The sequence below is a fragment of the Pantherophis guttatus genome, chromosome 14 (assembly GCF_059756535.1).
Source record: "Pantherophis guttatus breed Tessera chromosome 14, ASM5975653v1, whole genome shotgun sequence".
Lineage (NCBI taxonomy): Eukaryota > Metazoa > Chordata > Lepidosauria > Squamata > Colubridae > Pantherophis > Pantherophis guttatus.
The window spans coordinates 14,281,094-14,293,094 of NC_142076.1; the positions used below are offsets into that span (position 1 = coordinate 14,281,094).

General features: G+C 42.7%; 1 protein-coding gene across 9 annotated transcripts in view; it reads right to left on the reverse strand.

Moving 5' to 3' along the window:
* Nucleotides 1–12,001, reverse strand: part of MARF1 (meiosis regulator and mRNA stability factor 1) — a 43,950-nt gene that overhangs the window by 11,222 nt on the left and 20,727 nt on the right. For all 9 annotated transcript variants that reach the window (XM_034430230.3, XM_060692919.2, XM_034430227.3 and 6 more), the window contains 7 exons: nt 11,639–11,719; nt 10,207–10,443; nt 9,106–9,225; nt 6,895–7,070; nt 5,476–5,696; nt 4,629–4,771; nt 3,335–3,468 (listed from right to left, as the gene is read on the reverse strand). In XM_034430230.3, coding sequence (XP_034286121.2) covers nt 3,335–3,468; nt 4,629–4,771; nt 5,476–5,696; nt 6,895–7,070; nt 9,106–9,225; nt 10,207–10,443; nt 11,639–11,719 — 1,112 coding nt within the window. The remainder of the gene's footprint in view (nt 1–3,334; nt 3,469–4,628; nt 4,772–5,475; nt 5,697–6,894; nt 7,071–9,105; nt 9,226–10,206; nt 10,444–11,638; nt 11,720–12,001) is intronic.

Consider the following 12,001-nt stretch of genomic DNA (forward strand, 5'->3'; position numbering starts at 1 on the left):
ATACTCCTTCCTCCTCTTCTTCCCCTCCCCCAACAACTGTGAGATGGGTTAGGGGGGGAGAAAGTGACTGGTCCAAAGTCACCCAGTTGGCTTCCATGGCTACGGTGGGACTAGAACTCACAATCTCCTGGTGACTGGCCTGAAGTCACCCAAAAGAGCACAACAAAGAATGCTCTTTCTGCACCAACTCAGAAAACTCAAACTGCCCAAGGAGCTGCTGATACAGTTCTACAGAAGAATTGTTGAGTCTGTCATCTGCACCTCCATAACTGTCTGGTTTGGTTCTGCAACCCAACAAGACTTCAGAGGATAATTAGAACGGCAGAAAAAACCATGGCTACCCACCTGCCTTCCATTGAGGACCTGTATACTGCACGAGTCAAAAAGAGGGCTGTGAAAATATCTACAGACCCCTCGCATCCTGGATATAAACTGTTTCAACTCCTACCCTCAAAACGACGCTATAGAGCACTGCACACCAGAACAACTAGACACAAGGACAGTTCTTTCCCCAACGCCATCACTCTGCTAAACAAATAATTCCCCCAACACTGTCAAACTAGTTAGTAAGTCTGCACTACTATTAATCTTTTCATCGTTCCTATCACCCATTTGCTCCCACTTATGACTGCATGACTTTGTTGCTTGTTTCCTTACGATTTATATTTGACTGTTTCCTAATATGATTTGATTGCTTATTTGTACCCTATGACTATCATTAAGTGTTGTACCTTATGATTCTTGACAAATGTATCTTGTCTTTTTATGTACACTGAGAGCTTATGCACCAAAGACAAATACCCATTCCATTCCATTCCATTCTATTCTTTCCTTATTCTATTCTATTCTATTCTATTCTATTCTATTCTATTCTATTCTATTCTATTCTATTCTATTCTATTTTCCTAATTCTATTCTATTCTATTCTATTCTATTCTATTCTATTCTATTCTATTCTATTCTATTCCATTCCATTCCATTCCATTCCATTCCATTCCATTCCATTCCATTCCATTCCATTCCATTCTTTCCTAATTTCATTCTATTCCAGTCCATTCCGTTCCATTGTTAGTGCTGTTTAAAAAAGATGTGACCCGGTCAATACACTGTCCAAAAAATATGGTGTTAAAAGAAAACTGTAAATAAAACATGTTTTTTTTTTTTTAAAAGGAACACTGATATATAGTGAATATTTGGGGACTAAGTCAGGATAAAGCCAACTTTTCGTTCTCTATCATCAAGCCAATTGAAATCTGATCTACAAAAAAAACCCCACAACACTGACATCTACAGTGTTTTCTGAATTTCCGGGATTATATTTCTTCCTTCTGTCTTTTTTGTTACGTTTCAGGGGTTCACTCATTTCTCAGGCTTTTGGCATCCTGCCTTTCCTTCAGGAATTTAAGATAGAATCTTAAAACTGCCAGGCTCGCTGGCATCTCTCTAAATTCAGTGTTTTTGGCAGGCAAGCACGGTTTTCATTGACTCTCTCTGGAAAGATTTATGAAGCAAAAAAAAAAAAAAAAATGGCTTGGAGGAGAGAGTGGAGGTCACACGATTTCCCCACCACTGAACTCTTTTTCTCTCTTAAAAGACAATCTATTCCGAAGTCCATTAGGATGGAAATAGCTTTTATTTTCTCACTAGCTACAGTCCCTAGTCAATCGAGGCAATAAATAAACCTCACCGATCAATAAGTAACAGCCTGCCTAGCAAAATGGGCAATTTTTTTTTTCTCTTGCTAACTCAGTTGGGGATTTACACATTTGTCTCCTGGATCTTCACCACTCTTGAGAATAGCACCTTCTCCTCTGACGTTTCGTCACAATACGGGCAGTCCTCGATTTACGTACCACAATGGAGCCCAAAAATTTCTAAGCGGGACTGTTGTTAAGTGAGTTTTGCCCCACTGTACGACCTTTCTTGCCACGGCTGTTAAGTGAATCACTGCAGTTGTTAAATCAGTAACCCGGCTGTGAACTGAAATCTGGCTTCCCCACTGACTTTAGAATAGAATAGAATCACAGACTTGGAAGGGACCTTGGAGGTCTTCTAGTCCAACCCCCTGCTTAGGCAAGAAACCCTACACCACTTCAGACAAATGATTGTCCAACATCTTCTTAAAAATTTCTAGACTTGGAGCATTCACAACTTCTGGAGGAAAGTTGTTCCACTGATTAATTGTTCTCACTGTCAGGAAATTTCTCCTTAGTTCTAGGTTGCTTCTCTCCTTGATTAGTTTCCACCCATTGCTTCTTGTCCTGCGTTCAGGTGCTTTGGAGAATAGCTTGACTCCCTCTTGTTTGTGGCAGCCCCTGAGATATTGGAAGACTGCTATCATGTCTCCCCTGGTCCTTCTTTTCATTAAACTAGACACACCCAGTTCCTGCAACCGTTCTTCGTATGTTTTAGCCTCCAGTCCCCTAATCATCTTGGTTGCTCTTCTTTGCATTCTTTCTAGAGTCTCCACATCTTTTTTTTACATCGTGGTGACCAAAACTGAATGCAGTATTCCAAGTGTGGCCTTACCAAGGCATTGTAAAGTGGTATTAACACTTCACATGATCTTGATTCTATTCCTCTGTTTATGCAGCCCAGAACTGTGTTGGCTTTTTTTGACAGCTGCTGCAACACTGCTGGCTCATATTTAAATGGTTGTCCCCTAGGACTCCAAGATCCCTCTCACAGTTACTACTTTTTTTTTTTTTGAAAAAAATTATTTTTATTTTTAAACAAACATACATAAAAACATAAAACCATCTTCAATTACACACAGTGTGTCGGTTGGTTACAAGTCTTTTGTGCGTCTTCACCATATTCATAGCTTACGGTTTACCTAAATTCTTATATTATCGTTCTAATATATATCTATGTATTATTGTCCTCATTAATCATTTATTTAACTATAGCTATTCTTCCTTCATTTTGTACAAAATATTCTTAAGGTTTGAGTTAATTTATAATATAACATTCATTTCATCATCCTGAGTCGATCCAATAATAATACATCTTTATGTTATATTTTGTATTTTTATATATTCTTTGCTTTTCGGAAGGTCGCAAAAGGGAATCCTACGAACCTTGCGACTGTCATAAATATGAGTCTGTTGCCAAGCGGCTGAATTTTGATCTCATGACCATGGTGATGCTGCAATGTTCATGAGTGTTAAAAACGGTCGTAAGTCGCTTTTTTCACTGCTGTTGTAACTTTGAACGGTCTCTAAACAAACTGATGTAAATTGAGAAGTGCCTGCATCCACCTTATTTGACAAGCAAGGTTGAGCGGGATAAGACACAAGAATTTTACTGATGTTTTCCACAAACGGCAACATACCTCTCTTTGGGATACAAATGACCATTTCATTATCTTGCTGAGACAAAGAAATCGTCGTGTCGGGAATTTCGGATATTAGATCCACCAATTCACACACTCCGTATTCTGTGACGTCCCAGTCTTTCGAGAAACACCTACGAGATTAATAATTCAGAAAAACACTTGGGGTCAAAAAATACTGCGTTAAGATCAGACTGTAGAACTAGCTAAGCAAGCACGAAATGGAAGCTTTCTACTTGTCCACGGGTAAGCCGCTGTCGGAAACCAAAAAAAAGAAAAGAAAAGCAAAACATTTTTTTGAGGTTTAAAACCCAGTACCGAGAAAAATATTTTTTGAGCTGTAACAATCGTTTCTCAAGCTATGTATTTATTGAAGCGCTGTCAAGTATTTCTGTAAATCTTCACTTTAGGATACATGCCGTTTACTGCCCATCGGTTGAAGATTCCAGAATGATGGCGGTAGTTTGATGGAAATAATAATTTTAAAAAACCCCATATATATTTAGGAAGAGACCCTTAGCCTCCCCACCCACCCAAATTGGCCCATTTCTGGTGTTCCATCTTTAAAAGCAGCCAAATTTTTAAAATCGACACATTTCAAGTCCTTCTATTCTGTAAACCTCTAAAACTAGAGGATTTTATTGATTTTTAAATGATTTTAATTTACAGAGAAGAATAGACTAAAATAGACTAGACTAGACTAGAATAGAATAACAGAGTTGGAAGGGACCTTGGAGGTCTTCTAGTCCAACCCCCTGCTTAGGCATGAAACCCTACACCACTTCAGACAAATGGTTATCAAACATCTTCTTAAAAACTTCCAGTGTTGGAGCATTCACAACTTCTGGAGGCAAGTTGTTTTACTGATTAATTGTTCTAACTGTCAGGAAATTTCTCCTTAGTTCTAAGTTGCTTCTCTCCTTGATTAGTTTCCACCTATTGCTTCTTGTCCTGCCCTCAGTTGCTTTGGAGAATAGCTTGACTCCCTCTTCTTTGTGGGATATTGGAAGACTGCTATCATGTCTAGTCCTTCTTTTCATCAAACTAGACATAGCCAGTTCCTGCAACCGTTCTTCATATGTTTTAGCCTCCAGTCCCCTAATCCTCTTGGTTGCTCTTCTCTGCACTCTTTCTAGAGTCTAGAGAAATCGGGGTCTCCCTTTCCATGAAAAAAAAAGATGGCTCGCTTTAAACCCCAAGCTGCTAAATTAAAAAACAACAACAACAAAGAGGATATGTTTACATTTGCGGTTGGCAATGCAAAAAGATACTTGCCACAGCTATGCGTACCTACCAGTGATAAGCATGTAAGAATTCTTTGACTACAACTCGCTTACTGGCCTGGGACTTCAGAAGCTTTAGTAAGTCTTGAGTAAATCGCTTCACTTGAGCCCTGTGTGTTAAGGTTAACAACCGCTTCGTTCCTATCCCGAGAATCTGAGAAGGAAAAAAAAAAAACGAGAAAGTTTGTAGGGAGATCTAAGACAAAACTTGAACGCTCATAAATCTGGCGATATTTCTCTTGATTAGCGTGAAGAACTGAGACCAAAATCTGAAGGCGAACTCCACAGATCTGGACAAGACTTGGAACGCTGACATAAGAATTATAAAGGTAAAGGTTCCCCTCGCACATATGTGCTAGTCGTTCCTGACTCTAGGGGGTGATGCTCATCTCCGTTTCAAAGCCGAAGAGCCAGCGCTGTCCGAAGACGTCTCCATGGTCATGTGGCCGGCATGACTCAATGCCAAAGGCACACGGAGCGCTGTTACCTTCCCACCAAAGGTGGTCCTTATTTTTCTACTTGCATTTTTTACGTGCTTTCAAACTGCTAGGTTGGCAGAAGCTGGGACAAGTCACGGGAGCTCACCCCATTACGCAGCACTAGGGATTCGAACTGCTGAACTGCCGACCTTTCAATAAACAAGCTCAGCGTCTTAGCCACTGAGCCACCGCATCCCTAAGAGCTATAAGGACTCAATTTATGATAATTCGGAGCAGGATTTCTGATGCAAACTAAGCTGGTAAGTGAATTGTAAGATGGCTAGAGTCACTTTTTCATCTTCACATGATGCCAGTTCCCTTTCAAAGCCAGCCCTTGGAGGTCAACATTTCTGGCAAGGAGCAGAACATCTGAACTCACCTGCAGGACGTGAGGCACGGATTCCAGCAGCTCTATTAACTTTGAATACCCATAATCAGACACACGGCACTGCTTGGCAAAATGGTGGTGGTACATGGGGATGAACTTGCTGACGGATATAATGCAAGAGGGCTGGTTTTTAAGGAGATCGATCACTTCTCTACTGAACTGGATGAGTTGTGGGTTGCCCACGGGGCTCTTTGAACGCAACAGCCAAGGATCTAGAACACAGAGAAGACGACCAAGAAAGCATCTTTACTTGGAGGAATGCATGAGAAGGCAACAAAAACATCATCTAGTCAAGGAGCAGAAATGGGAGGAAGTACCCCCTTTGTAAGACTAATTGTAGGAGGAGAGGCAGAGCCTGTGGGAGGAGTCAAGAGAGGAATCAGCCTGGAGTCCTTATGTTCCCATAAGCAGTGTAAGTCCAGCCCCTTTTGAATTGTGTTAACTCTTATCTAGTGCCAGTTTAGCGATGGCCATTAGTGATGACTAGATTCTTGAGCGTAGGCATGAGCAACAAATCATCTTTAAACTTCAGATGTGATCCTGATCTTTTTGTGCCTGTTTAAGACACTAATCCCTGTTTACTGGAAATGAGAAAAGGAAAAAGAATAATCTGATGTGGGAGGAAATCACTCTGTTCTTTTCAAACCTTTGAACGGACAACTCCTCTGACAGCATAAATTTAAGCTATTTAGGTTTATTGTTAGTTGCAAAGTCATGTCCGACCCACCACAACTCCATGGGCAACGTTCCTCCAGGCCTTCCTGTCCAGACTGCTCATGCCGACTGCTTCAGTGACTCCATCCAGCCACCTCATTCTCTGCCATCCCCTTCTTCTTTTGCCCTCCATCGTTCCCAGCATTAGGCTCTTCTCCAGGGAGTCCTTCCTTCTTATTAGGTGGCCAAAGTATTGAGTTTCCTCTTCAGGATCTGGCCTTCTAAAGAGCAGTCAGGGTTGATCTCCTCTAGGACTGGCCGGTTGGATTGCCTTGCAGTCCAAGGGACTTGTAGGAGTCTTCTCCAGCACCAGAGTTCAAAGGCAAAAGAAGAAGGGGACGGCAGAGAACGAGGTGGCTGAAGCAGTCAGCATGAGCTTAAATGGACTCCAGAGGAAGGTAGAGGACAGGAAGGCCTGGAGGAACGTTGTCCATGGGGTCTCGATGGTTTGGACACGACTTCGCAACTAACAACAACAACAAATGAATACAAACAAACACACAAAATATGTGTCCAAGAAGTTCAGGGTTGCTAGTGGGCAATCTTGGTAGGCTGGGAAGAGAAAGGTTCTCCACACTTCATGTAGGTGGGATGTCTCCCGCTTCACAGGTTGTCTTTGCAAATTCAGACCCCGGGGGAGCAACGGGATGAATGGTTAAGTTTAGGCAGCGACCAAGGAGGAGTAAAATAAAATACCTGTGGTAGGAGGTGGCGGTTTATTATGTATCCATTTTACAACTTTGATGCCATTTTGTGCTGTAGCAATATTAATACCAGGAACGCAGGAGATAAGGTGCTCCAGGGGGACGCCTCCATGGCCTTCTTGAACCATTTCTAGACCATTAAATTCTGAAGCATAACAGTCTTGGAAGCTATAGAGAGAGAGAGAGAGAGAGAAAAAGTAAAAAAATAGGGACACGGTGGCTCAGTGGCTAAGATGCTGAGCTTGTCGATCGAAAGGTCGGCAGTTCAGCCGTTCGAATCCCGAGTGCCATGTAATGGGGGTGAGCTCCCGTTACTTGTCCCAGCTTCTGCCAACCTAGCAGTTTGAAAGCAGGTAAAAAATGCAAGTAGAAAAATAGGGGCCACCTTTGGTGGGAAGGGAACAGCGTTCCGTGCGCCTTTGGTGTTTAGTCATGCCAGCCACATGACCACAGAGACTTCTTCGGACAGCGCTGGCTCTTCGGCTTTGTAACAGAGATGAGCACCGCCCCCTAGAGTCAGGAACGACTAGCACATATGTGTGAGGGGAACCTTTACCTTTAAGAAAATTAGCTCAATGCTTATAAGGGCTATTTATATTCCCTCTGCTGGTGAACAAACTTTGGGTAACTGACCCAACTAGGTAACATCATCAGTGCTAGAGGAGACTATTCAAGGAACCAAGAGCAAACCTCACTCCTTCTAGCGCTGATGATGTTACCTAGTTAGGGTAATGAAACGTTTGCAAGAAAACAACCAAGCTCAGAGAGCACCAAGGACCCCACAGTTCTCCTCCACCTCCTTCTCTCCTTCCTCCTCTTTGCAAACCCCATGTCAGCACTTCAAGCTGCATTTACTCTAGCGCTGAAAGGGAAAGGGACGTTTGACTTTTCACCTACTTATTTTCCTTGGAGATAATATCCCCTAGGAGATGGGATGGGAGGGGGGAAAGTCCTTTGAGCTGGAGCAGTAGATTAGGGGTAGAGTGACTTGGAAGATGGCCAATGAGTGCAGGGGAGTGGGGAACGGAAAGGGAGGGTTTTGTGTCTGGAAATCAGGGCTGGCTGCGATGGAGTCGGAGTTGAATGTCGTGCTTAATAAATGGGAGTTTTTCTTCAAAGACTTTGTTTGAAATGCAATTTATTTGAGACGACCTCGAAACCTGACACCCCACTTCCTTCTAGCACTGATGAAGTTACCTAGTTAGGGTAATGAAATTTTTGCAAGAAAACAACCAAGCTCAAAGAGCACTAAGGACCGCTCAATTTGAGAAGTTTATGTGGTTTCATAGCTTTCGGATGTTTATTGGCAAGGAATGGGCAGTCGTTTCTTTTCTATTCATCAAATCAGGTTTTCAGACTAAAGTCACGTATGGCTGGTTGTGCGGCTGGGTTTGATTTCACCAAAAAATTTGGCACTACGTCAAGTGACTTTTGGCGAGAGATACAAGAATGTACCGTGACTGATACTTGCCTGCTTTCTCATTAATAGGAGCTAGCTTCTTAAAGGGCAATAAGATCAAATGACATACAGGAAACACAGATGGATGTCGATAAATATAGAGCAACCGTTTGTAAGCTGTTTAAACAGCCAGCCTCTCTCTGTGGCAAGCATTATATTATACAGATTGCAGATTTACAATTTAAGCACAGGCGAATGACAGAGGAAAGGGGGAGGAAGAGAAAATTAAATCCCCCCCCCCCGGAAAATATGATTCTTTTTCAAACACTGTCTAAATAATTGCAACATGGGGAAGGGGGGGGGAGAGGAGAAGGAAGGAAGGAAGGAAAGAGAGAGGGAGAGAAAAAGGACAGAAGAGCATGGAGTAAGGACATCAATTAATCTGCAATCCAGGCAAGAGGGAAGCCACAGAGCCAATGGGAAAATGCAAATTAAGAGTGGGGATTAAATGAAGTGCAATTCTCTGTGGTTTCTGCTTTGCCGTAATAAATAAAAGTTCAAAGTGCCTCTGTACGAGACAGGATGTAATTTCAGCACTTCTTTGATATGTGTGTGTACACACATCCATTTGGCTGCAGAAATGCAGTTTCCTGGCATGCCTCTTTGTTGCTAACTGTCCTTTTCTGGCCCGGAACCAGCTCCATTATGGAAGAGAGAAAAGTCAGGGATGAATGGGGAACAATTTTTAATATGCAATTTTGCTGAAGCTTTGGGTATTCGAGCAACGTTTTTTGTTTTTTTTACCTGAGTAGTGGTACTGTCCCCTCGTGGGTCTGTAACAAACTATGGACTTGAGGAGCGAATGCCTTCAGAGATTGAATCACAAAGGGGATTTTGTAGGAGTCGGGATCGAAGTCGTGTTCGCTGAAAAACAAAAAACAACAACAACCAACGACCAAGTTAAGTTTTATAGGAAGCTGAGCAAAGAAAATTTTCCTCTGTAACGATCTCCAGTACAGCCCACAGTTTAAACATTGAGAATAGAACAGAATTCTTGATTGGCCAAGTGTGATTGGACACACAAGGAATTTGTTTTAGGTGTATATGCTCTCAGGGTACATAAGGAGACTAAAATACATTCATCGAGAATAAAAAGATACAACACTTAGTGATAATCAAGGTTACTAATAAGCTATCAAATCGTGCTAGGAAACAAATAAAAACTATATAAATTGAAAGATACAAGAGACATGGTTATAGTAATAACCTGGTGAAGAGCCTGGTGGCTCAGCAGACTAAAAGCATTGTGATTAACACCAGCTGTCTGCAATTACTGTAAGTTCGGATCTCACCAGGTTCAAGGTTGACTCAGCCTTCCATCCTTTCTAAGGTAGGTAAATTGAGGACCCAGATTGTGGGGGCAATAAGCTGACTTTGTATAAATATACAAAAGGATGAAGGCTATTGCTGAGCACATTGTAAGCCGCCCTGAGTCTCCGGAGAAGGGCGGCATATAAATCAAAATTAAAAATAAATAAATAAATAAAAAAATAAGTGGGAAGAGATAGATACTAATAAGGAAGAGAAGAATAATAGTAATACAGTGAATAGTTTGACAGTGTTGAGGGAATTATTTGTTTAGCAGAGTGATGGCGTTCGGGGAAAAACTGTCCTTGTGTCTAGTTGTTCTGGTGTGCAGTGCCCTATAACATCGTTTTGAGGGTAGAAGTTGAAACAATTCATGTCCAGGAAGCAAGGGGTCTGTAGATATTTTCCCAGCCCTCTTCTTGATTTATGTTTATGCCTGAAGCTTTATTTTCCCAACTTCTACAATAACTAAAAGGACTCTGAAGTAGACTGATTGCAGAGAAAGTGGGAGGGGAGGCTGGGGAGAGGCAAATTCACCTGAAGTCTTTGTTCACGCAATGCCGTTTGCAGACAGGCTCATGATACTCCAGTTCTTCGAAGATGACGGGGCTGCAGTTCGCAGAAGAGCCGTCGTGAGACTGTGAAGATCCCAACGGGCTCTGCCTCGCCTGGCTGCTGGGCAAGAGGCAAACCAGACGACCGTTGCCTTGATCGCGGATCGCTACGATGTCTGTTAACTTGTGCAAGTCCGACGCATTCAGCTTGTGTCCGAACCTAGAAACAGAAACTGCTTAGTGAAATGGAAAAAAAAAAAGCAAAAGAAGCCATTTGCAGGTATTACTGTTGTGGCCGTCTGCTGGCCGTCAGCGGCCAGCAGAACTGGCAGCAGAGTGAGATAGTGAGGAGGTTGGGGAGGAACGTGGGCCAGTCGTGGAATCTGGGGAAGGCTCGGACGAGGGCTCTGAGTCGGAGGCAGAGAGGGGGCCAAGGCCATCTGGTAGTTCTTTGCTGCCTCTGGAGCCTGACATCAGCGAGGCAGAAGAACAGTGGGAGCCTGTTCCCAGTGTGCGCATGCGCAGAGCTGCCAAAAGACGGGAACAATGAAGAAAACAGGGTTGACTTGGGAGTAAGGCTTGGAGATGATCGGCCCCTCCCGTAAGACATAAAAGAGGAGTGAACGGGATGTGAGCTTTTGCAGGAAGCAATTAGTTCATCTGGTCTGTAAAAGCATTGGAAAAGTTCTGTTTGACTCTGTGCTAAGTTTGGCCTTGCCCTGCATGTGGCAATAAGTTCTCTGGCAGCATTCCAAGGGAGATAAGGTGGGTGTTTGTAAACACTCCCCTGAAAGACTGTTTGAGAAGCCTTTCAGACTGGGAATGACAATAATTCACAACTGTATGAATAAAAGAGGTTTGCTGGGACTAAGATTGTGCTGTATACTTTCTAAGGATGCCTAGGTCAGAACAATTACAGACATCCTGGAATACAGGTAGTCTTCGATTTACGACCACAATGGAGCCCAAACATTTGTTGTTAAGTGAGATATTTGTGAAGTGAGTTTCGCCTCTATTTTACGACTTTTCTTGCCGTAAATTAAGTGAATCGATGCAGTTGAAAAGTTAGTCACTCGATTCTTAAGTGAACCCGGCTTCCCCGTGGACTTTGGCTTGTCAGAAGGTCGCAAAAGGGAGTCATGTGACCCCTGGACACAAATAAATATGAGTCAGCTGCCAAACAACAGAATTTTGATCGCATGACCGTGGGGATGCTGCAATGGTCATAAATGTGAAAAATGGTCGTAAGTCACTTTTTCCAGTGCCATTGAAGCTTTGAATGGTCACTAAACGAATTGTTGTAAATTGAGGACGACCTGCAGCAGGGATTAAATTCCGGATCAAAATGACTGCAAACAGCGAGTTTTGAGTTTCCTGGACTCAGCAGAGCATTGGGTGCAAAGCTTCCCACTTACTTTTTCTCGTAAATCTCAGTGAATTTGGAAATGGGGAGGCAGCAGGCTGGGGCGTCCTGAAGAATGGATATTGCTTCTGAACTGTAAAAAAGAGAAGAGCACATTAAGGGACAGCATTGGGCATCACTGCGTTCTTTCTTTCTTTGCAGAACTGCGAGGCTGTTCTTGAAAGCAACTAGGCCAGGGGTCAGCAAACTGCGGCTCTGGAGCCGCATGTGGCTCTTTTACCCCTCTGCTGCGGCTCCCCGTCACTCAAAATGTTCTGGATGTCAATCAGACTTACGTGATTTCTTAGGACCATTAGCTTTTTCTGCTTGTTACTAAACCTTTACTAAGCCTAAATCTTCTCCCTTTTAAGTGTAA